General features: G+C 43.0%; 1 protein-coding gene and 2 long non-coding RNA genes across 3 annotated transcripts in view; 2 read left to right on the top strand and 1 right to left on the bottom strand.

Annotated features, from left to right (window-relative positions):
- cntn1a (contactin 1a) overlaps positions 1 to 23,873 on the bottom strand; it is a 48,183-nt gene extending 24,310 nt beyond the window's left edge. Inside the window, exons 1-7 of the mRNA XM_048256179.1 lie at positions 23,831 to 23,873; positions 22,770 to 22,851; positions 14,126 to 14,313; positions 13,539 to 13,634; positions 9,569 to 9,775; positions 4,964 to 5,063; positions 4,491 to 4,672 (exon numbers count right to left, since the gene is read on the bottom strand). Coding sequence (XP_048112136.1) covers positions 4,491 to 4,672; positions 4,964 to 5,063; positions 9,569 to 9,775; positions 13,539 to 13,634; positions 14,126 to 14,313; positions 22,770 to 22,851; positions 23,831 to 23,873 — 898 coding nt within the window. The remainder of the gene's footprint in view (positions 1 to 4,490; positions 4,673 to 4,963; positions 5,064 to 9,568; positions 9,776 to 13,538; positions 13,635 to 14,125; positions 14,314 to 22,769; positions 22,852 to 23,830) is intronic.
- Positions 17,367 to 18,843, top strand: LOC125303028. The gene is made up of 3 exons (XR_007195004.1): positions 17,367 to 17,611; positions 18,228 to 18,258; positions 18,397 to 18,843. It is a non-coding gene; the product is annotated as an uncharacterized LOC125303028 (long non-coding RNA).
- Positions 20,182 to 21,344, top strand: LOC125303027. The gene is made up of 3 exons (XR_007195003.1): positions 20,182 to 20,213; positions 20,871 to 20,945; positions 21,237 to 21,344. It is a non-coding gene; the product is annotated as an uncharacterized LOC125303027 (long non-coding RNA).
- Positions 23,874 to 25,522: the final 1,649 nt, after the last annotated feature.

Below are 25,522 nucleotides of genomic sequence, written 5' to 3'. Positions count from 1 at the left end.
TCTTAGGACATATCTACTCAGAAAACCCACCACTCTCTCACTCACAATGATCACTGTGGTTACGCTGGGGAGGTGAAGAAGATAATAATAAGCTTTATTTGTTTGTATGTATAATGTCAACAAGTCAACAAGTCAACAAGGGGAAAAAAATGATGTTGCAGAAAACAATGCAGCGTTTGAAGCTATCGACTCTTGTTTGAGTTGGACAGAGTGCTTCCTCTAATCCTCACGTTTTTGACTCTGTTTGAGTTAGACATTGTTTGAGTTAGACTCTTGTTTGAGTTGGACATTGTTTGAGTTAGACTCTGTTTGAATTAGACTCTGTTTGAATTAGACTCTGTTTGAGTTAGACATTGTTTGAGTTAGACTCTGTTTGAGTTAGACTCTGTTTGAGTTAGACATTGTTTGAATTAGACTCTGTTTGAGTTAGACTCTGTTTGAGTTAGACATTGTTTGAGTTAGACTCTGTTTGAGTTAGACTCTGTTTGAGTTAGACATTGTTTGAGTTAGACTCTGTTTGAGTTAGACTTGTTTTTGAGTTAGACTCTGAGTTAGACTCTGAGTTAGACTCTGTTTGAGTTAGACTCTGTTTGAGTTGGACTCTGTTTGAGTTGGACTCTGTTTGAGTTAGACTCTGTTTGAGTTAGACTCTGTTTGAGTTAGACTCTGTTTGAGTTAGACTCTGTTTGAGTTAGACATTGTTTGAGTTAGACTCTGTTTGAATTAGACTCTGTTTGAGTTAGACATTGTTTGAGTTAGACATTGTTTGAGTTAGACTCTGTTTGAGTTAGACATTGTTTGAGTTAGACTCTGTTTGAATTAGACTCTGTTTGAGTTAGACATTGTTTGAGTTAGACTCTGTTTGAATTAGACTCTGTTTGAGTTAGACATTGTTTGAGTTAGACTCTGTTTGAATTAGACTCTGTTTGAGTTAGACATTGTTTGAGTTAGACATTGTTTGAGTTAGACTCTGTTTGAGTTAGACATTGTTTGAGTTAGACTCTGTTTGAATTAGACTCTGTTTGAGTTAGGCTCTGTTTGAATTAGACTCTGTTTGAGTTAGACTCTGTTTGAGCTGGACTCTGTTTGAGTTAGACTCTGTTTGAGCTGGACTCTGTTTGAGTTAGACTCTGTTTGAGTTAGACGCTGTTTGAGTTGGACTCTGTTTGAGTTAGACTCTGAGTTATTGAGTTAGACTCTGTTTGAGTTCGACTCTGTTTGAGTTGGGCTCTGATTGAGTTAGACTCTGTTTGAGTTGGGCTCTGATTGAGTTAGACTCTGTTTGAATTAGACTCTGTTTGAGTTAGACTCTGTTTGAGCTGGACTCTGTTTGAGTTAGACATTGTTTGATTAGACTCTGTTTGAGTTAGACTCTGTTTGAGTTAGACATTGTTTGAGTTAGACATTGTTTGAGTTAGACTCTGTTTGAATTAGACTCTGTTTGAGTTAGACTCTGTTTGAATTAGACTCTGTTTGAATTAGACATTGTTTGAGTTAGACTCTGTTTGAGTTAGACTCTGTTTGAATTAGACATTGTTTGAGTTAGACTCTGTTTGAGTTAGACTCTGTTTGAGTTAGACTCTGTTTGAGTTAGACATTGTTTGAGTTAGACTCTGTTTGAGTTAGACTCTGTTTGAATTAGACTCTGTTTGAGTTAGACATTGTTTGAGTTAGACTCTGTTTGAGTTAGACATTGTTTGAGTTAGACATTGTTTGAGTTAGACTCTGTTTGAGTTAGACTCTGTTTGAGTTAGACATTGTTTGAGTTAGACTCTGTTTGAGTTAGACTCTGTTTGAGTTAGACTCTGTTTGAATTAGACTCTGTTTGAGTTAGACATTGTTTGAGTTAGACTCTGTTTGAGTTAGACTCTGTTTGAATTAGACTCTGTTTGAGTTAGACATTGTTTGAGTTAGACTCTGTTTGAGTTAGACATTGTTTGAGTTAGACATTGTTTGAGTTAGACTCTGTTTGAGTTAGACTCTGTTTGAATTAGACTATGTTTGAGTTAGACATTGTTTGAGTTAGACTCTGTTTGAATTAGACTCTGATTGAGTTAGACTCTGTTTGAATTAGACTCTGTTTGAGTTAGACTCTGTTTGAGCTGGACTCTGTTTGAGTTAGACATTGTTTGATTAGACTCTGTTTGAGTTAGACTCTGTTTGAGTTAGACATTGTTTGAGTTAGACTCTGTTTGAATTAGACTCTGTTTGAGTTAGACGCTGTTTGAGTTAGACTCTGTTTGAGTTAGACATTGTTTGAGTTAGACTCTGTTTGAGTTAGACTCTGTTTGAGTTAGACTCTGTTTGAATTAGACTCTGTTTGAGTTAGACTCTGTTTGAGTTAGACATTGTTTGAGTTAGACTCTGTTTGAATTAGACTCTGTTTGAGTTAGACTCTGTTTGAGTTAGACTCTGTTTGAGTTAGACATTGTTTGAGTTAGACTCTGTTTGAATTAGACTCTGTTTGAGTTAGGCTCTGTTTGAATTAGACTCTGTTTGAGTTAGACTCTGTTTGAGCTGGACTCTGTTTGAGTTAGACTCTGTTTGAGCTGGACTCTGTTTGAGTTAGACTCTGTTTGAGTTAGACGCTGTTTGAGTTGGACTCTGTTTGAGTTAGACTCTGAGTTATTGAGTTAGACTCTGTTTTGAGTTAGACTCTGTTTGAGTTGGGCTCTGATTGAGTTAGACTCTGTTTGAGTTGGGCTCTGATTGAGTTAGACTCTGTTTGACTTAGACTCTGTTTGAGTTAGACTCTGTTTGAGCTGGACTCTGTTTGAGTTAGACATTGTTTGATTAGACTCTGTTTGAGTTAGACTCTGTTTGAGTTAGACATTGTTTGAGTTAGACATTGTTTGAGTTAGACTCTGTTTGAATTAGACTCTGTTTGAGTTAGACTCTGTTTGAATTAGACTCTGTTTGAATTAGACTCTGTTTGAATTAGACTCTGTTTGAGTTAGACATTGTTTGAGTTAGACTCTGTTTGAGTTAGACTCTGTTTGAATTAGACATTGTTTGAGTTAGACTCTGTTTGAGTTAGACTCTGTTTGAGTTAGACTCTGTTTTGAGTTAGACATTGTTTGAGTTAGACTCTGTTTGAGTTAGACTCTGTTTGAATTAGACTCTGTTTGAGTTAGACATTGTTTGAGTTAGACTCTGTTTGAGTTAGACATTGTTTGAGTTAGACATTGTTTGAGTTAGACTCTGTTTGAGTTAGACTCTGTTTGAGTTAGACATTGTTTGAGTTAGACTCTGTTTGAGTTAGACTCTGTTTGAGTTAGACTCTGTTTGAATTAGACTCTGTTTGAGTTAGACATTGTTTGAGTTAGACTCTGTTTGAGTTAGACTCTGTTTGAATTAGACTCTGTTTGAGTTAGACATTGTTTGAGTTAGACTCTGTTTGAGTTAGACATTGTTTGAGTTAGACTCTGTTTGAGTTAGACTCTGTTTTGAATTAGACTATGTTTGAGTTAGACATTGTTTGAGTTAGACTCTGTTTGAATTAGACTCTGATTGAGTTAGACTCTGTTTGAATTAGACTCTGTTTGAGTTAGACTCTGTTTGAGCTGGACTCTGTTTGAGTTAGACATTGTTTGATTAGACTCTGTTTGAGTTAGACTCTGTTTGAGTTAGACATTGTTTGAGTTAGACTCTGTTTGAATTAGACTCTGTTTGAGTTAGACGCTGTTTGAGTTAGACTCTGTTTGAGTTAGACATTGTTTGAGTTAGACTCTGTTTGAGTTAGACTCTGTTTGAGTTAGACTCTGTTTGAGTTAGACTCTGTTTGAGTTAGACTCTGTTTGAATTAGACTCTGTTTGAGTTAGACTCTGTTTGAATTAGACTCTGTTTGAGTTAGACTCTGTTTGAGTTAGACTCTGTTTGAGTTAGACTCTGAGTTATTGAGTTAGACTCTGTTTGAGTTAGACTCTGTTTGAGTTAGACATTGTTTGAGTTAGACTCTGTTTGAGTTAGACTCTGTTTGAGTTAGACTCTGTTTGAATTAGACTCTGTTTGAGTTAGACTCTGTTTGAGTTAGACTCTGTTTGAGTTAGACTCTGAGTTATTGAGTTAGACTCTGTTTGAGTTAGACTCTGTTTGAGTTAGACATTGTTTCAGTTAGACATTGTTTTTTTGTTTTGTTTTTTTTTTCACTTTTTCTAGCTGCTGTAGCTGTCAGGTTCACAGCATACTTTATTTACAAAGGCGCCAATGATCTTTAAAATTCTATGTGTAAAACCAATTAACGAATTTCAAGATTACTTTGCTGCACTGTATTGCTGAATGGGCCTTGTTGAAGTACTTTCTCCATATCTATGATGCTACACTCACGTCCACAGCCTCATCCATCCTGCAGTCAGTGGCTTGTAACAGCATCTTACTCCGAGTTAGTCCAGTCAGTGGTTATTTAGGTGTTCTTGTAACAGCATCTTACTCCGAGTTAGTCCAGTCTGTGTGACCCTAATGTGGAGTATGAGAGAGAGTGACCTCTTACCCTCCACGTTGACCTTGGCCTTGTGCTTGTGCTTGCCCTTGATGTTGATGGCCTCACACTCGTAGATGCCTTCGTCTTCGTACTGCACGTTCATTAGGTGCAGCTGACCACCGGCCATGCTGATCTCGTGCGCGGGGGGCAGCTCCCCATCCACCTTATTCCAGCGGATCTTGGGGATGGGGCTGTGGAGGACACACACACACACACACACACACACACACACACACACACACACACACACACACACAGAACCTTTCAGAGAGGAGCATCCAATTGCGATCACCATGTGTAGATCTGTTCAATAGACCGACTGGTCAGTGCCATAAATAATGCTCAAAATTGCCCATTGCAGACTAGAATTACAGCAGATCAGAGTTGACAGAAAGGCAGTGTTTACCTTATCAAGCAATCAATTAATCAATCAAAAGATTAATTTGACCAGGTCATCAGAAGGGGGAAATCTCAGAACTCACTTTCCCAGGGCGAAGCATTCCAGTGTGATGTTCTGGCCGACCAAGGCGTTCGTCTCGGGGAACATGACGTTGATGTCGGCTCGGTACTTGCGTGGGAAACCTGGTGGGAGGCAGCATTTGGAGGCTGAGAACAAGTGAGTCACCTAGTGGACAAATCCTCCTTTTGGCTGCACATTAGACATGGCCAGCTGAAGCCTATGGTGACATCCTCCTGCTATGAGTACAGCCTATGGTGACATCCTCCTGCTATGAGTACAGCCCAATGTCACAACAGGCTCAAGAGGAGGTTACGGTAGATTATAAACAATATCATGGAGGTATGACAGTAAAGGTGGTTTATCATGAACACAAATATCTCACACAAACATACACACATACACACACACAGACAATAATGTAAGAATCTACAGCATAGCCTGTCTGAGAACATGAGATTCAGCATAATGTCCCATATGGTGATCTTATCAAGATAACAAACAAAGGTCCATGCTGTGGCCTCACCCTGGCCCAAGAGGTGCCAATGGCATCAATCAACTGCAGTATGGGCATGGGGCAGGCCACACACACACACACACACACACACACACACAACAACAACAAACATACACAATCAAATTGCAAACAAACGAGGAATGCACCCACACACCCACCACAATCATGCACATACACACACACACTGGTATGACCCTGTTGACTGTTCTTGGGGCTCCGCCCCTTTATTCTGTGTGTTGCCTGTCTGTCTCCTGCAGGGTGCTGAGTGCAGGGGTGGCGCCCAGTATTTAATGGGCTGGACTATAAGAAGGCCGGGTTTCCCAGTATTTAATGGGCTGGACTATAAGAAGGCCGGGTTTCCCAGTAGTTAATGGGCTGGACTATAAGAAGGCCCAGTAGTTAATGGGCTGGACTATAAGAAGGCCCAGTAGTTAATGGGCTGGACTATAAGAAGGCCCAGTAGTTAATGGGCTGGACTATAAGAAGGCCCAGTAGTTAATGGGCTGGACTATAAGAAGGCCGGGTGTCCCATGGACGCTCTCTTGGCCTTATCGCTCATGTGTGGCTCTGATGGGGAGAGTTTGGAGAGGGCCGTCGCCGGTCGTGTAGCCCTGTGCTGGGAGCTCCCTCGTCGCCGGTCGTGTAGCCCTGTGCTGGGAGCTCCCTCCGTCCCTCCGTCCCTCCGTCCCTCCGTCTTAAAATGCATTTTTGTTTTGTTTATGCAGCCCTGTTCCCAGAACCCCTCCGTCTTAACCGTCGCATTTTGTTTTGTTTATTTGGACTATAAGAAGGCCCAGTAGTTAATGGGCTGACTATAAGAAGGCCGGGTTTCCCAGTATTTAATGGGCTGGACTATAAGAAGGCCGGGTTTCCCAGTATTTAATGGGCTGGACTATAAGAAGGCCGGGTTTCCCAGTATTTAATGGGCTGGACTATAAGAAGGCCCAGTAGTTAATGGCTGGACTATAAGAAGGCCCAGTAGTTAATGGGCTGACTATAAGAAGGCCCAGTAGTTAATGGCTGGACTATAAGAAGGCCCAGTAGTTAATGGGCTGACTATAAGAAGGCCCAGTAGTTAATGGGCTGACTATAAGAAGGCCCAGTAGTTAATGGGCTGACTATAAGAAGGCCCAGTAGTTAATGGCTGGACTATAAGAAGGCCGGGTTTCCCAGTAGTTAATGGCTGGACTATAAGAAGGCCCAGTAGCCAGTATTTAATGGGCTGGACTATAAGAAGGCGAGGGTTTCCCAGTATTTAATGGGCTGGACTATAGAGGCGGGTTTCCCAGTAGTTAATGGGCTGGACTATAAGAGGCCCAGTGGTTAATGGGCTGGACTATAAAGAAGGCCAGTAGTTAATGGGCTGGACTATAAAGGCCCAGTAGTTAATGGGCTGGACTATAAGAAGAGCCCAGTAGTTAATGGAGAAACAGCGGACTATAAGAAGGCGGGTGTCCCATGGGCGCTCTCTTGGCGCCTCGGCTCATGTGTGTGGCTCTGATGGGAGGCTTGGAGAACAAATTAAGCCGGTCGTGCAGCCCTGTGCTGGGAGCTCCCTCGTCGCCGGTCGTGCAGCCCTGTGCTGGGAGCTCCCTCGTCGCCGGTCGTGCAGCCCTGTGCTGGGAGCTCCCTCGTCGCCGGTCGTGCAGCCCTGTGCTGGGAGCTCCCTCCGTCTTCGTCGCATTTTGTTTTGTTTATTTTGTTTATTTCCCCTAGACACACTTTGCACGACACTTTGCTTTTACACATTACACATTATACTGACGTTTCTATTTATGTAAATAAATATGTATTTATATTGAACGCTACGGTGTGGTCTCCCCCATTTTATGTCAGGTCTGCTTTGAGCCAAGCAGCCTTGACACACACAGACACACACACACACACACTCACTGAACAGTATTTACTGCACTGCCCGGTGCAGTCGTCCAGCCTTCAGACTGAATAAGGAGAGCTGTAAATATGGGCCACGGCAGTGCCGGGAGCCTCTCCCTTCTCTAGTAACGCAGCCGTAATAGAGTCCAGCAGCCCTCAGGACCTCCAGACCCCCGCCTGAACACCTCACTAGCCAGACAACACACAGAGTCCAGCAGCCCTCAGGACCTCCAGACCCCCGCCTGAACACCTCACTAGCCAGACAACACACAGAGTCCAGCAGCCCTCAGGACCTCCAGACCCCCGCCTGAACACCTCACTAGCCAGACAACACACAGAGTCCAGCAGCCCTCAGGACCTCCAGACCACCGCCTGAACACCTCACTAGCCAGACAACACACAGAGTCCATGTACGCCTATGTGTCCACATGCCCCCAGCACACTCTGCTGACCAGCAAGAGCTGCCCCATGCTGATGCCTCCCATCTAGTATGGAAGCGTTAGTGCACAGCATTGTGGGTTTATAGTATGGAAGCTTTAGTGCACAGGAGTGTGGGTTTATAGTATGGGAGCGTTAGTGCACAGGAGTGTGGGTTTATAGTATGGAAGCTTTAGTGCACAGCAGTGTGGGTTTATAGTATGGAAGCTTTAGTGCACAGCAGTGTGGGTTTATAGTATGGAAGCGTTAGTGCACAGGAGTGTGGGTTTATAGTATGGAAGCGTTAGAGCACAGCAGTGTGGGTTTATAGTATGGAAGCTTTAGTGCACAGCAGTGTGGGTTTATAGTATGGAAGCGTTAGTGCACAGGAGTGTGGGTTTATAGTATGGAATCGTTAGAGCACAGCAGTGTGGGTTTATAGTATGGGAGCGTTAGTGCACAGTGTAGGTTTATGTCTACAAGTGCAGCGCCAGTGCACTTCTATTTCTGGTGTTTGTTTTAGTTCTGTGTCTGATTTTGGTTGTGCAAGTGCTAACGTTACAGTGAAAGCTGAAATCATCTGGAAACCAGTGGCCTCCAGGACTCACTTTTCTCTGGAACTATTAACCATTTGGAATTATTTGGAGCTGCTGATTGCAAAATTGCCCGATTGCCCAATCTGAGAGGTCAACCAATTAGCAACCAGTGTGGTTGGCTAAGTGATTAGAATTAATAATTTATGTGAAATGTAGCTAGACCAGTAGCTATATCAGCAAAATGTAGCTAGACCAGTAGCTAGATCAGTGACATTTGGGAGCATCATTTCAAATATTCTCCCTCCATGTCACCCAACCCTATGCCAATTGGTTAAAGGTTTAGACCCAATAGTTTCAAAATTAATCTGAGATCTATGTCTGTTAGGAGGCGCCGAATGGATCCCCAATAAAGCAAAGCCAGACCCTATTCACAAAGCGACTTTATGGTGTGGTGATACTAGGCTATTGTGAAATAGGATGTTTGTGTATAAAGGACCGGAACACAAACAAAGAATAATTGATGGACTTTCTGAAACCCCCAGCTGCCTTCATGTGTTTCCAGCCACACACACACACACACACACACACACACACCACAGGAAATAAATAAATAAGTCAACAAAAGACTTTCTAAAGACTCCGCTCTGGAGGTTGAAAAATAGACCCAGTATGCATGCCCCAACTTGTTGTTTTGATCCATTTTTTCCCTAGTTTGGCACAACTGCTCCAGTTCCTGGGACAGAGAATTTTTCTTTCTTATCATACTGCTTCCACCACTTACCCTGGGTTTGGTCCTGGATAATAATAATAATAATAATAATTACTCCTCAGAAATTCTATGCAGGTTCTATAAAAGGGCAAAGTCAAGGTCTTGTTTGTGTCTCATCTTGTTTGTGTCTCACTTCATGAGGACTTCATAATATTATTTCTGCAAGACCTTCTATTCTCCCACAACTCCTGCCCTTTACCTCTAGGAAAGTTCACTTTACTCAAACAAACAAATGTCTCAGCAGAGAGCAAAATACTAACGTTTACGTGGAGAAATGTCTCAGCAGAGAGCAAAATACTAACGTTTACATGGGGAAATGTCTCAGCAGGGAGCAAAATAAATACTAACGTTTACATGGAGAAATGTCTCAGCAGAGAGCAAAATACTAACGTTTACATGGGGAAATGTCTCAGCAGGGAGCAAAATACTAACGTTTACATGGAGCAATGTCTCAGCAGAGAGCAAAATACTAACGTTTACATGGAGAAATGTCTCAGCAGAGAGCAAAATACTAACGTTCAGACAGAGGCACCAGAGGGATGAACTTGCTGAAAACACTCTTGGCGATAGAGCGGCTGGACACGAAGCAGGAGTAGTTGCCGCTGTCGGCCGCCACCACTTTGGAGATGTAGAGATTGCCGGTGGTCTGCGAGACAAACTGCCGGTCAGTGGGCGGGATAAAGATAGGAAACTCGTTGAGCATCCAGCGGTAGGACAGGTCATCTGCAAGGGACAGAAGGGGACAGTAAGACTTTCAAACTGGGTAGGAAAATGAGCTGTAAACTGCTCTGTTCTAACTCCATCTTATCATGATGATGATTCAGCCTATGTCTTGAAATCCTAATAACACAGATAATGAACCATACAGTCTGCATGGCTCCACTGAGATAATATGGGCTATTTATAGAAACCTCATTAATGAGAGACAGAGGGATTTGCCTTAGTGTTGTGTTTGCCCTCCACATCTGCCTAAAGCATCTCTCTGCTGCTCTTTTCCTGGGTTCAATTTCTCCATTGCTTCCAGGAAAACACAAAAACATAAAAGCGTACAAAACTATAGGGCACATTACTTTATGGGGCAGTCAATGGTTTTATGGGGCAGCCGTGACCTACTGGTTAGCGTTTCGGACTTGTAACCGGAGGGTTGCCGGTTCGAACCCCGACCAGTAAGCACGGCTGAAGTGCCCTTGAGCAAGGCTCCTAACCCCTCACCGCTGCCCGAGCGCCTCTGTTGATGCAGGCAGCTCGGGGAGCGGTGAGGGGTTAGGTGCCTTGCTCAAGGGCACATTACACGGCTCTATAAAGCGGCTCTATAAAGCGTACATTACACGCTCTATATAATGTACATTACACGCTCTATAAAGCGGCTCTATAAAGCGTACATTACACGGCTCTATAAAGCGGCTCTATATAGCGTACATTACACGGCTCTATATAGCGTACATTACACGGCTCTATAAAGCGTACATTAGACGGCTCTATATAGCGTACATTACACGGCTCTATAAAGCGTACATTACACGGCTCTATATAGCGTACATTACACGGCTCTATAAAGCGGCTCTATATAGCGTACATTACACGCTCTATAAAGTGGCTCTATAAAGCGGCTCTATAAAGCGTACATTACACGGCTCTATAAAGCGTACATTACACGGCTCTATAAAGCGTACATTAGACGGCTCTATATAGCGTACATTACACGGCTCTATAAAGCGTACATTACACGGCTCTATAAAGCGTACATTAGACGGCTCTATATAGCGTACATTACACGGCTCTATAAAGCGTACATTACACGGCTCTATAAAGCTGCATAATACATCACGGCAAGTGGTTTCATAAAGCTGCTCTATAAAAGCTGCATATTACACGGCTCTATAAAGCGTACATTAGACGGCTCTATAAAGCGTACATTAGACGGCTCTATAAAGCTTACATTAGACGGGCTCTTATATAGCGTATTACTACACGCTCTATAAAGCTTACATTAGACAAGGTTCTATATAGCTGCATAATACACCTAAGGTTTCATAAAGCGTATAATAATACACGGCCTCATAATGACATTACACCTAGTTCTATATAGCTATAATATACCTGCCCCATAAAGTTGCCCATAAACAGACATTACACGCCTATAAAGCGTACACATTAGACTGCCTATAGCGTACATTACATGCTCCATAAAGCGTACATTAAGGACTATTCTATGTGCCATACATTAGACTGCCTCTATATAGCGTGACAATGCTAATTTGCCCATAAAGCCGCAAATTAGACCTGCCCCATATAGCTTATTATCACAACGGCTCATAAAGTTTACATTTTGACTGCCTCTATACGCATATTACACGCCTATAAAGCGTACATTACACGGTTTCTATATAGCGCATATTACACGGCTCTATAAAAGCGTATTACATCGCCTATTAGCGTAGACATTACAATGCCTCTATATAGCTACATTACACTGCTCTATGCCGCTCTATAAAAGCGTAGACATTAGACTAAGTTCTATATAGCGACATTACACGGCCTATAAAGCGCATATTAGACAGCTCTATATAGCGACATTACACTTGTCCTTCTATAAAGCGCATAAATACTCCAAGCTCTATAAAGCGTGAGTTATTGACGGCTCTATATAGCGCATAATACACGCTCCATAAATGACATTGTGGGATGTTTCATATAGCTTATTACTACACGCCCCATAAAGCGCACACATTAAATGGCCTCTATACAGCGCATAATACACGTTTCATAAAGGGCTCTCATAAAGCTTATTATCAGACCAAGGCTCTACATAGCCGCACATTACATGGCCCCATAAAGCGCACATTAGACGGCCCATATAGCTATACACGGCCCCAAAGCCGCATAATACACCTGCCTCATAGCCGCATTATCACACCTGCCCCAAGTTTAATAATACACCCGGCCCCATAAAATGGCTCCCATATAGCGCATATCACACCCGGCCTCCATGTGCCGCATATCACACGGTCTTACAAAGCCGCATTATCACACCACCTACAAAAGCTGCTCCATAAAGTGTACATTACACGGCCTCCATAAAAGCCGCATATCACACTGCCTAAAAAGCCGCATTATCACACCTGCCCCATAAAGCATACACTACACGCCCATGTTTAATAATACACCATGGCTCTACAAACAAGACATCACACCTGCCTCCACATAGCGCATTATCACACCTGCCCCATAAAGCATTATCACACGCCCATGCCGCTCCATAAAGTGTACATTACACCGGCTCTACAGCGCACACACACAGCCCCATAGCGCATTATCACACGCCCCATAAAATATCACAACGGCCCCACAAAAAGCCCTACAAAGGCACATCACACCTGCCCCATAAAGTGCAATACTACACCCGCCTCCATATAAGCATACACCTGCCCCATAAAAGCCGCATATCACACCTAAGCCCATAAATGGCTCCATAAAAGCCACATATCACACCCAGTTCTATATAAAGCTGCTCTATAAAGTGTACATTACATCGCCTCTATATAGCCGCATTACACGCTCTGCTAAAGCGTACATTACAACGGCTCTATAAAGCCGCATATCACACGGCCTCATAAAGTATACATTACACGGCTCTATAAAGCTGCCTCTATAAAGTGTACATTGCTAACGGCTCTATAGCTGCTCTATAAAGTATTAATTACACGGCTCTATAAAGCGCATAATACACGGGCAAGGTCAAAGCGTAATAATAGACGCCTATATAGCGGCTCTATAAAGCCGCATATACTGCTAACGGCTCTATAAAGCCGCATATTAGGGACGGCTCTATAAAGCGTACATTAGACGGCTCTATAAAGCGTACATTAGACGGCTCTATAAAGCGTACATTACACGGCTCTATATAGCGGCTCTATAAAGCGTACATTACACAGCTCTATAAAGCGGCTCTATAAAGTGTACATTAGACGGCTCTATAAAGCGTACATTAGACGGCTCTATAAAGCGTACATTACATGGGTCTAACAGCAGAATCAGGCTAGAACACTGCAGCTCTCCTGGCAGTCACTGTGCTGCTTTGTGAGTTGATGATGTTAAAGATGTCAACACAGTGTAGCACTGTAGCTGCCTGGCTGATGCCCCCACAGCACTGTAGCTGCCTGGCTGATGCCCCCATAGTGCAGCACTGTAGCGTTACTGGCAATGCCCCATAGTGCAGCAATTGGCGGCCTGGCTGCCTGGTGCAGCACTGTAGCTGCCTGGGCTTTATAGTGCAGCACTGAGCCTGGCTGATACCCCATGGTGCAGCACTGTAGCTGCCTGGCGTTTAGTGCAGCACTTTGGTACCAGCAGCTGTTGTGGCCTGAGCTGGTGGCGCCAAACAGATTTGGTACCAACGGTACTTTGTGGCCTGGAAACATCGGCGGAGTTCTCCTTGACATGGTGGTGCTGTCCGCGGGTCAGTGTGGTGACCGGTCCACCTCACCTGGGTAGTGTGGCGGGGGCGCGCACAGCAGCACGGCACCCTGGCCCTCCTTCACATGCACCGCCTCGCGCTCCTCCGTGGAGAACATGTCCAGGACTACAGGGGGGTCAAGACGCAAAGAAAAGAGACGGACAAAAGGGAGGGAGAGAAGAGTGGAGGAGAGAGAGAAAAGAAAGAAGAGAGTGAGACAGGATGAAGGGGGGGAAGACTGCTCCAATTAACAAACAACCACTCTGCCTTTGTGCCTCTCTGTATTTGACTACAGGCCACACATGCCTCGCATGCCTTGATGTCCTTGGATCAAAATAATGGCTTTAGTCAAATAGCCCACTGAGTGGGAAGTGCAGCATCATCACTCTGACAGAAAGCTCTTAGTTCAGCAAAACCAACATCCCGTATAGCGTGCCTGACATTTTAAAAATGAATCTCCATTAAGAGGCAGGGGTGCAGGCATTCAAGTTTCAAATGAGAGTTTGCGTAATGCTGGCCAGGGGAAAAAGCATCACCATACAGACACACAAAGGGCCATGACCGTGATGCGTCATTACGTAACGCACCGCAGTCCTGGCCCCGTCACGGTCACTTACAGCCGAACTGGACGGAGGCCTTCATGCTGACCACGGTGCCGTAGTCGTTGGTGGCCTCGCAGGTGTAGTTCCCCACGTGCTTGCTCTTGTCAGGGTTGCTGATGACCAAGTTGCCTCCCTCCAGCCTGTAGTGATTGTTGGCTGACTTCTTGAAGTCAATCTCTACCTTCTCAAACCTCCACCTGGAAACATGAGATTAAATTTCAAATCCCCCGGGTGGCTGAGACGTGGAATTAAAAGCCCCAGAGACCGATAAATCTCATTAGTGATTTATGATTGCCTTTCGTAAAGAGGTTATCCCATTATCTTATCTGCACATTAGCTGGCATCCGCTACTTAAAGGAATGTGGCCTGAGCCAGGCTTAGCAGTGCTGGATACCGCCATGCCAAACCTACACGGCACTTCATCCTACGAGTGGGTCTGTTACACAGGGCTTGTGTTGCTCTCTCTCCCTTGTTTATTTTTCTCCTGTAGGCTAAGTTTTGGTGTTTGCGCTGCGGACGCGGATGATGCGTAATGGCTCACATCACCTCGGTCGGGAGTCAGGCAAGCTTCCTCCAAACTAGACAGTAAGCGTGAGGTCTTTCTTTTTGTGTTTTTCTTTTGGTCTTTGAAATCGTCATGTTTTTGTTTGGTAATTCGTTCTAAATTGTTCCTTTGCATTAAATTGATAAATTTTTCCCGCACAACCGGACTCAACTGGTGAATTTGTTTATGTTATGCTGTCCCTACTTTGACATGGACTCATAACAGGGTCTAATGGATGCAGACCTGCTGTTTTCTCTTACAGTTTTTCTCAGTTGCTAAAACACTAAATTGGCTGAAGAAATTTCTTATTTGCTTGAACTCGTTAAGCTAATTGTCCAGTCTGTTCTCAATACCTTAAACCATTTCACATGGTAAAATGCAATTTGCAGATCTCAGTTACAATTTTTAGCAAAACTTTGAACACATGCTCATTCTCAAAACACATTCTGCACTCTAATGCACACGCATCCATACTGGTAAACTCAAGTGGCAAAAATTAAATAGAAACACAATCACTCAAAATTGATTTCACTTGTTTCAAATGATGTGACAAAACCAATATAAGCCAATTCAGAGAGCAAACAGGTTGTTAAAGGTGGGAATGAGAATGGATAGAAGAAACTATGTGAGAGGATGAGGACGAGTGCATATGTGAGGTGGGGGACGAGGAGGAAGGGGAGGATGGCAAGAAAGAGGATTTTTATTGGACACTGTAGTGCATTGTCTCTCTGGTCTCAGCATTAGGGTGGAGCCAGCTGATGTAGCTGATGATGACTGTGGGTCAACACAGAGAGAGAGACAGAGAGAGAGAGAGACACAGAGACAGAGAGAGAGAGAGAGAGAGAGAGAGTAAAGGAAGGGTTGATACAGTAAAAAATAAACAAGAACGTGCATGTGCCTTCTGACAAGGAAATGGTCAGCTAGGTACCAAGTCAAAAGGGCAATATGCACGTTGAGGGACTTTAAAGGGCAAACAGGAATTGCAGAGATGGAACGTCACAATGCAGGAGGATGAGAGGAGATGCAGAGGGTGCTGATGCAGAGGGGAGAGCAGCAGGTCAGGCCTGAGGTGACCTTACAGAAGGTGGATGAGCTAGTGCTGGAGGGGAGAGCAGCAGGTCAGGCCTGAGGTGACCTTACGGAAGGTGGATGAGCTAGTGCTGGAGGGGAGAGCAGCAGGTCAGGCCTGAGGTGACCTTACGGTGACCTCATGAGCTAGTGCTGGAGGGTGTCTGGGTTCTGCAGGAGGTGAGAGTGGACTCAGCTAACGCTGGAGGTTTTGGTGGGAGGTGGAGGTTTCCCTTCCACTCAGGCAAGACTGTTCCTGGCCTCGGGATGAGGGTGATTTCTAAAGGCCCCTCTCCCACACGGACCTGCCATTCCAAGCCCATCCCACCCCAGCCCAGGGACTGTTTTTGGCCCTAATCATCCCAGGATGAGCAATGCAACTCAGCATCTTTATGTGCACATGTGTGTGTGTGTGTGTGTGTGTGTGTGTGTGTGTGTGTGTGTGTGTGTGTGTGTGTGTGTGTGTGTGTGTGTGTAAAGTGCCTGCTGTATCAGTGATTTCACTTCACATACATGCTGCGCCTGCACATTCAGAACAGGCAGAGGGAGACATCTGTGTGTGTGTGTGTGTGTGTGTGTGTATGTGTGTGTGTGTGTGTATATGTATGTGTGTGTGTGTATATATGTACTTATCCTACCGACCAATAGGGGACTATGGGTTGATTGCACACCAACCAATAGGGGACAATTGACTGAGTGGGGACCTAAAACCATAGTCCCCACCAGGATAACAGCTATACATGATAGCAGCTGTCATGCTAACATACCTAGCATCAATATCTCTGAAAGTTTTCATCGTCCCCAAAAGTTCTGATTTTGTCCGATGTGTGTGTGTGCTGAAGATCGAAGCTTAGGAGTGAGACACCTTTGGTCAGTGGCTGTATTGCAGGTGTAAACTATGCTGCAGGCTCCACCCCAATGACATTGTCTGAAGTCAGGTTCCCTTCCACAGAAGTGGGCATTGTCACATGATGTATCAGGTGACCATAAGCCACCAAGAAACCAGGAAAAGACAGTTACTGGGAGAACAGCAAAGGAAGTTTACCCATAGGCTAAGGTTACTAGCCTATTAGACATGGTGAAACCAAGCTTATTACCTCTATATTGCCATATTCAACAGAATCTCCATAAAAAGCCTGTTTCAAAGTTGTGTTTTATCTATGGCCTATGATAAACCTGGTTTAACGGGTCAACTAACTTTAAAGTTTGCCTAGATTTGTGTGTTAACGCCACTCCTTCCAGCAACTTGGCCATCTTAGTTTAATTTTCATGTCATTGATTACTTGTATGCACAAATTAATGAGTGATTATTCAACATAGGCTTCAAGTAGGCTACTTTACAGGCCTAGCCTACTATTACTAGAGTATTACTAGATTACTACACGTTTGAAATCGTCTGTGTTATGTTCGCTAATTGCATAGTATTTAAGCACTTCTCGACTAATGTCCCCATACAGACTATAGGACACCCCTCCCCCCAACATTTTGGCGGTTTGGCTGCACTCCCTTTTCCACTCTCGCACTCCCGGTCTCATCAGACTCAAGTCCCCAAATAGACTATAGGAACGGATCCCCCCACCCCACCCCAGATGCTTTTGGCGGGCTCAGTTTTACAACTAGGCTATATCAGCACTTTTTGTATTCCATAGGTTTAGTCTAAAACATTTCTAATTGATGATACCGGAATATAAACAATTAAATTAATGAAAATAAAAATGTATTAATTTCGGTTATTTTATTTCAAACAACGCAAGAGATTCACGTCCAATCAGCAGCGATCTATCCCACAACGTCTTTCTTCTACAACAAGAAGTACTTTGACAAGCGCCATTTTGATGAAACCAGGAGTAGGTGAAACGTGGAGGAGAGGACACGTGTGTGCTGTAAATGTAAGTTTAATGTTCTGTCTTGTATTGCTTTATACTTGAGAAACATATTTTTGATAGAACAGCAGGGTAGTTCTTGTTGCTACGTTATAATCGCATTAACGTTAGGTTAGTTACTGGATACGAGTCTTACACAATTCGCTTGGTACTACGGTAGTAAGTGTTGAATTAATGCGATGTATAACGTTATATTTTTTACTTTGACGGCTTTGATCCTTCGAAGCCTGCATGCTTAAACCATGTAACGCTTCAGCAAGCCAACTACCAAATGTTATTAAGATGGCAAGCAAACGGTCGCGACGTTAGCAAATTGCCTACAAATAGACGTTAGCATAGATGGTCTAACAGGGGACATGTCTGCACGCTGGCAAGTTCACCTAACGTTGCCTGACAAAACCAGACAGCATGCTAATGAAGTAAACACGTTAGCAAGCTAACAAAGTTATCAAAAAAAGTAGAGACCTTGCTACTATTAATAAGTCAATACTTTAGCTTAGCTATCATAATGACAAAGTAGCTTAACAGCCTAGTTATACAGACATTAGGCTAACGTTAGAGATATTAAGTTGTTTTCCTCCCATGATGTCAGTCTTATATTCTTCTATTATTATCTCCTTAGATATTACTTGTTGAGCATGTGAAATGACAAGGTAAGCATTTCAAATTTGTATTCCTATGGTCATGCTTATTCCAGATTAAATTTGGGCTAACATATTGATGTATAATATGTATTAGACTATTATTAGTGTAATGGTGTAAAATGCATGCTTTTCTTTTCTATTGCACAGTACCAACTCGGAGAGGTTCTTAAAACGAATTTTAGTTTTGCGCCAGCATCACTCAAAGTGTGAATCCCTCTATGATAAAATGGTATAGTTGACAGCTACACTCTCATTAGTTTGCACATCACAGTAATGTTCCTGTTTGACAATTCTCTAAATAAATTGTGTATGGGATGAGGCAAAATTGTAATATAAAAGGATGATGTTGCTCTTATTAAATCAATAATAGACCATTTAATGCAATGAACTGCTATAGACCCAGGACTTGGAGATGGAGGCATACTGTAGATGACTGTTACTGTTTGCCTGTGTGCCATGTGAAGAAAGAGCAATCATTGTTCATATGCAATAAAAACATTCTTGAGAAAATGTCTTATGGGCATGAATAGTGGAATTAGATGATCATTTCATAGCTTATACTGTATGTTTGTTACAGGCAACCATGGGGAAGCAGGAGAGTTTATGCAGAATCGGGATACAAACGGAAGGCCCAAAAGAACAACAAAAGTACGTAAATGTAAGTAATTTACATTCTAAACATGTTAAATCACCCAGTGTTTACTCCAGGAGACGTGTTTGTGCTACAGGTGTGAACACAAAACTCGAAATATGTTTGGACCTGATTCTCCTTATATTGTCCGGTCTTATGTGATGGCTATATATTTGATTCTCTGTATATTGTCTGGTAATATGTGATTGCTATATACACTATATTTCCAAAAGTATTGGGTCACCTGCCTTGACCCCGATATGAACTTCAGTCACATCCTATTCTTAATCCATAGTCCTGATGGCCATGGAAAGAGGGTGCTTAATGGACTACAAAGGAAAGAATTTAGATGAAATTGAAATTGATCCCAATGGTAATTATAATGTTCAAGGTTAATGTTAATCTCACTATGATTTATACATTTAGTAGATTTCACAAGTTTCTGATTGGTGTGCTTTAGAAACAATTCCAGAGGAGAGTGACCATTCAGAAAGTTTAACTGACGGCTAAGAACTAAGCCCACCTTCTACATCCTACCTACCTTCAGCTGCTAAGAAACGTAAGTATTAAGGGTAACAGTGTTTCCTCTACATTTATTTCAGCATGGCGGCCCCCCATTGTTTAATTAATACCGCCACGGTATCAGAATCAGGGCAGACGACATTTGCTTTTTAAATAATCCTGGGCGACGATCCTCCCCTGCTGGCTGCCGCCACATTGCAATTTAACAATAAGTAGCCTAAACTAGTCAGAGGTTATTATGGCCCGCCCAGTTTCAGTTTACATATTATATATTGTATTGATGTAGCCTATTTTAAAGCATTAACTTTCTTCTCAGTGTTTCCTCTTCATTTAGCAGTGCCACTGCTTCAGAATTAGGGGAGACGCGAAAAATATTGTCCGAAGCATAGTACTAGTAGGCTAAATGCCCTCCGCTGGTTGCTGAAAATTGCAGTTTAAGAATAAACAGCAATGCTAATCCGAGGTACCTGCCGCCACTGTTAAAAAAAAAAAAAAATCTAGCGGAAAACTGGGTAATATGAATGCTTGCAGGTTGTCTTGAAGGTGTTGAACATGATGCTGATTTTAATGTCTGAAACGCAGGAACTTCAAAGAAGAAACAGTGCATGCAATCAGAGGACGAAGTCCGAGGATCCAGGTTCAGCTGCTAAGAAACGTAAGTATTAAGAGTAATATGAATGCTTGCAGGTTGTCTTGAAGGTGTTGAACATGATGCTGATTTTAATGTCTGAAACGCAGGCACTTCAAAGAAGAAACACTGCATGCAGTCAGAGGACGAAGTCCGAGGATCCAGGTTCAGCTACTAAGAAACGTGAGTAAGGTTTTGTTCATGCCTAACTGATAAATAAATGTCATCGGAGACAGCAGGGGCCATATTCACAAAGAATCTTAAGGCTAAAAGTAACTACTAACTTTCAGAGAATGCTGTAGCAACATAATTGACATCCCCAGAAAGTCCTCTCCACGTAACTTTAGGTATGGACAAGAAATGTAGCCACCACATCCAAACGATTAGTAAAAATGCAATGTGAGCCACCATGTTATTCAACTACCCCGTGACTACCTATGCGTACATGCTCACAACGCTGCCACAATATAACTGTCAGCTGGGATTAACTCAAAGTATTTTAGCCCTAAAAGTAGCACCTAAGTCTGGGATAGCTTAGAAATAGTCAAGAGGACTTCTAACTCACTAAAACCTTTTCACAAACATTTGGGTAACACTTTACTTGACGGGTGAGTTCATAACACATAACTCATAGCAGCTGTCATGATACATGACTCAATATTCATACCAAACCTTTCATGAATGTGAAGCAAAACATAAATAAATCACAAGCAAAAATTGCTTCTCCTCTTGCAAACGTGTCTTCATACAGATTCATTTTAAAAAATGTTGTTTGCCCTTCACAAAATGTGTGTTGCAGACAGGATGGTGATTTGTGGTGTGAAATTGTTTTTGTTTTAGGCACATCAAAGATGAAGAGCCAAAGTAAATGTGATGAAATGAACTCCGATGTTCCAGATGCAGCATCCAAGACATGTAAGTATGATGGATGTTTGTGTTCTGATATGAACTTATGTAGTCCGATCAAAACTAGTGTAGCAAATGATAGGGTTTGTGTTCAAGTAAATATGTTAAACCTGTCATGAAACTGAGCTAAAATAAATGTATAGGCCTCTGTCTTTATCAAATTAAAACTTGTCAAACAACTTCATCATACAACAATTCATTCATTGTCAGACTTGAAAGACACATAAGTGTGAATATTTTTGGTTAAGCATATTTCATTAGTGTCTTTTTGATATTCTTTGTTGTGATTCTATTTCACAGCCTGCCGCAAGAGAAGACCATGGAGTCAAGAAGAAATCTGCGCTGTTGAGAAGACCCTGATGAAATTTATCACTACAGGCAGAACTCCTGGGAAGGCAGACTGCGTTTTTGTATCAACTCAGCACCTGAAGCACTTAAGTTTGCGTGACTGGATGTCAGTTAAGTTTTATGTCAAAAAATCGTTGTGTGTCCTACCAAAGAACCACACAGACCCTTTTATAGCAATTTGATAAGAATGAGTTTGGGGGTGGGAGATGGGAATGTGTTAGTTTTTTCTTAACAGGGCTTGAGCATTTCAGAGGACCACACAATACATGCCCTGTACTTACACAGTATTCTTGTTTATATTTTATGTTGGCAGAGGGTCAGCAATGTTTTTGTCATTGGTATTACAGTACATGCACTTTATTTTAACAGTACTTAAATGATTTTAGGTTGGGAGAGGGTCAATTGTGTACTTTCGTTGTTAATACTACATGCTCATACAAACAGGCTTTAGAGGAAAATTAATGATGCTCATGATTGTAATAATGTTGAAGTGTAAAGAGTTGTGTGTGAGAAGAAGGTACATTGTATCCTTGTTGACGAGGTTCTGCTAAAAATATTCTGACAACACAATTTTTTTTTATTCATTTTAATATTTCTTTTATTTTCATTATTCACTTGGTATCTGCAATGCCTGAGTAGATATTTTATATTGAGAAGGTATCTGCTTTTTCACATGGTGTTGACTGTAGCATTACTAGCACTTTCAGAAATAATGTACGCTAATAACTATCACAACAATCTACCCTCATAACGCTCTAATGAAGTGTGGTTGTGCATTCTGGCACTGTGTTAAGCAGCCAATAAATGTGTTGATTGCTACTGTTTTTATTTCTTTCCTTGTGTATACGTGATTAGCTTCAACTTGGTGTCATGAGGCAGGTCTCACAGTATTTCCAAACAACAGTAAATCCTCAAATACCTCATGGTATTATAGTATAAGATGCATTGCAACTTGAACAAATGTGGTTTACATTACATGTGCTCCTTCAGAATGGTTTTCAGTATATCCAAGAAAATACAGAAGTTGGTCCCCAGATTGACTGTGCTTGTTGATTACATCACTTGGGTGGGCGTAACCATGGGCGTGGGCCAGAGTCCTCACTTTGACCACCTGACACCTGTCCCCTGTGGCTGGTCAGGAGTCAGGTGTCAGACTAACTTCAGGTATGAAGTGTGTATTCTATATTACAACTGATTTGCTTATTACTGAACCCATATACAATGATCCTGTGCAATGCCTTGTCTGTACCATGCTTAGAAAGTGGTGTCCCCTGTGATAAAAAGTGACCGCTCTTTCAGGTGTCCCCAGGTGTGTGATAAAGATGGGTATGTGTGTGTGTGTGTGTGTGTGTGTGTGTGTGTGTGTGTGCTGTGTGTGTGTGTGTGTGTGTGTGTGTGTGTGTGTGTGTGTGTGTGTGTGTGTGTGTGTGTGGGGGATTCAGGGGAGTGGGATTCAGCCAGGAGGCCCTGTAGATGACCCGTGGCGTGGCAGGTGGACTGGCCCAAGACCGCAGCCCAGGGGATCTTGGCCCAGGACCTCCGGTATGTGGCAGGGTGGACAGGCCAGCTTCATCGGAACCAGAGAGAGGGATGAGAGAGGGGGGAGAGAGAGAGAGGGAGAGAGGGAGGGGAGAGATGGAGAGAGAGGGGGCTCCCTCAAACAGGGAGGCCCAGGGAGAGAGAGGGACTGAAAAGAGAGAGAGGGAGAGAGAGAGAGAGGGGGAGAGAGAGGGAGAGAAAGAGAGAGAGGGAGGGAGGGAGAGAGGGAGGGAGAGAGAGAGAGAGAGGGAGAGAGAGGGAGAGAGAGGGAAGGAGGAGAGGGAGAGGAGAGAAAGAGAGAGAGGGAGAGAGGGAGGGAGAGAGAGGAGGGAGAGAGAGAGAGAGAGGGAGAGAGGGAGGAGAGGGAAGGAGGGAGAGAGAGAGGGAGAGAAGGGAGAGGAGGGGAGGGAGAGAGAGGGGGAGAGGGAGAGAGAGAGAGAGAGAGAAGGAGAGAGAGGAAGGGAGAGAGGGAGAGAGAGGGAGAGAGAGGATGGGAGAGAGGAGAGAGAGAGGAGGGAGAGGGAGGGGAGAGGGTGGATTTGAGGCACCAAGTACCAATTCAATTCTAATGCATGGGGACAAAAGCCCAATTAAAATATTTCCATCTTGAAGTCTGCAAAATATCAATCCAACAAATTAAAATGTTTCCAAAAAATCAAAACCAATTATGAATTTGCATCTTATTTAAAAGAAATTACAGAGTATAAACAAAGAAAATTACTAACATCTAATAGATTAAGTGAACACTCTCTGGCCTTAGAAATGGGAAGACACAGGCAAACCTGGCTTCCTAGGGAGGAAAGGCTGTGTTTGCAGTGCAGTGAGGAGTAGTAGAAGATGAAAACACTTCCTCAACTGAATGCAGTAAATTCAACACAGTCAGGAAACCAATATTTCCTTCAATTTAGCCAAATTATACCTCAATTTGAACTTTTTATTAGAACATGAAGACAAGCTCCCATACTTGTTGGGAGAGCATACAAGTTGTGTAAAAAACTGCACAGTACCTGTCAACATGGTCATAAAATCGAGGAAGTGGGAGTGACCCATATACCCATGATAGCATAAAGTTGATAAATATACAGTATAGTATGTATAGTAATACTGTATCATCTTACGTTTCATTTATTATTTTCTCTTTTTAATTATTAGCATTTTTGTTATTATTATTATTATTATTATTATTTTATTTGTATTTTTTAAACAGATATTGTATCTGTGTTGTTTTGTTATATGTTTGCTTTGGCAACACTGCTTCATTGAGTAATACCAATAAAGCTCCATTAAAATTGAAAATTGAAAATTGAGGGAGAACAACTGAATGACAACACTGATGATACATCTTTCATATTCACCAGGACCATATACTACCATCGGTGAGCCTTCGTTCGCTTATTTTATTCCCAGGCAAGGGTGACGCAATAAGCGCGACTTGTCACACCAGATAGCAGTGAGTAGCGCTTTCCCCACGTGAAAACAGAAACGCCACAACGGGACAGAGACGCACTACTGAATGCCCTGTCATCCTCTGTCATCCTGACAGCCAAAATCGGGCTGCTGCAATGACTTGAACAATTAGAAATTGTTGCTCAGTGGGATTTGGACTGGCTTTGTGTATCTGGATGCCTGCTGAAAACCAGACACAGTTATCTTTCCACAACCAAGTTCCACTCAAATGTTGTAAAATGAATGCAAGGGGAGAGAGAGAGAGAGAGAAAGAGAGAGAGAAAGAGAAAGAAAGATAGAGATCCTTCTTCCCATACAAAGCACTCAACTGCTGTCTAAATTGCAGGCTTCATCCAACCAGTCTGAATGCTATTGCTGCTGCGCACTTTCATTCCCTTTTCTCAGTCTGCCACAAGCAGCCCAAACGCCAGCCCCGCATGGATAGGACACAAAGCAGCCCAAATGCCACAACGCCAGCCCCGCATGGATAGGACACAAAGCAGCCCAAATGCCACAACGCCAGCCCCGCATGGATAGGACACAAAGCAGCCCAAAGCCTGGCAGCCCCATGGATAGGACACAAGCAGCCCAAATCCACAACGCCAGCCCCGCATGGATAGGACACAAAGCAGCCCAAATGCCTAAACGCATGAATAGGACACAAAGACATAAACACAATATGAGCCCATGAATAACCAATGAGGCAAAATGTGCCTCTTAAAACTAGTGAAATTGAATATGTGCATGAGTGTGTGTGTGTGTGTGTGTCGTGTGTGTGTGTGTGTATGAAAGAGAAAAGAACAGCTGACACTTGTACAGTATTCCACATGGCGTTCCCCTGCTCTGTGTGTGAAGACGAAGCCATTCTACTGAGAGATCACGTGCACTCTTTCCCTCACGTGCACTCTTTCCAAGTCCAGTCAAAGGCACCGGAACGGGCCTAATATCCTGAGACTAAAACAAACTCTGAAACCCAGTGACAAAGGAGCTTTCCAGGCTACAGTATTCCCTGGAAAACATCTGCAATGGCATGACGGAGAACAGCAGCACTTTAATAGTGGAGGATAATGCGTCAGATTCAGGTGACTTGTTTTATGTTATTTGTTTACGCACCATCCGTAGTTCCAGGACACATTTGAATTGGGAATGAGCTAAAGGGCAGGCAGGACAGCGCCACTGTGCAGCAATCTCGCGCCTGACAGTGAAGTCATTATTATTTCCATTATTCCTCAAACGCAGTATTGAATGTGGCA

Source organism: Alosa alosa, chromosome 11 (assembly GCF_017589495.1).
Source record: "Alosa alosa isolate M-15738 ecotype Scorff River chromosome 11, AALO_Geno_1.1, whole genome shotgun sequence".
Taxonomy (NCBI): Eukaryota; Metazoa; Chordata; class Actinopteri; order Clupeiformes; family Clupeidae; genus Alosa; species Alosa alosa.
This window is presented reverse-complemented; position numbering and strand designations above follow the sequence as displayed.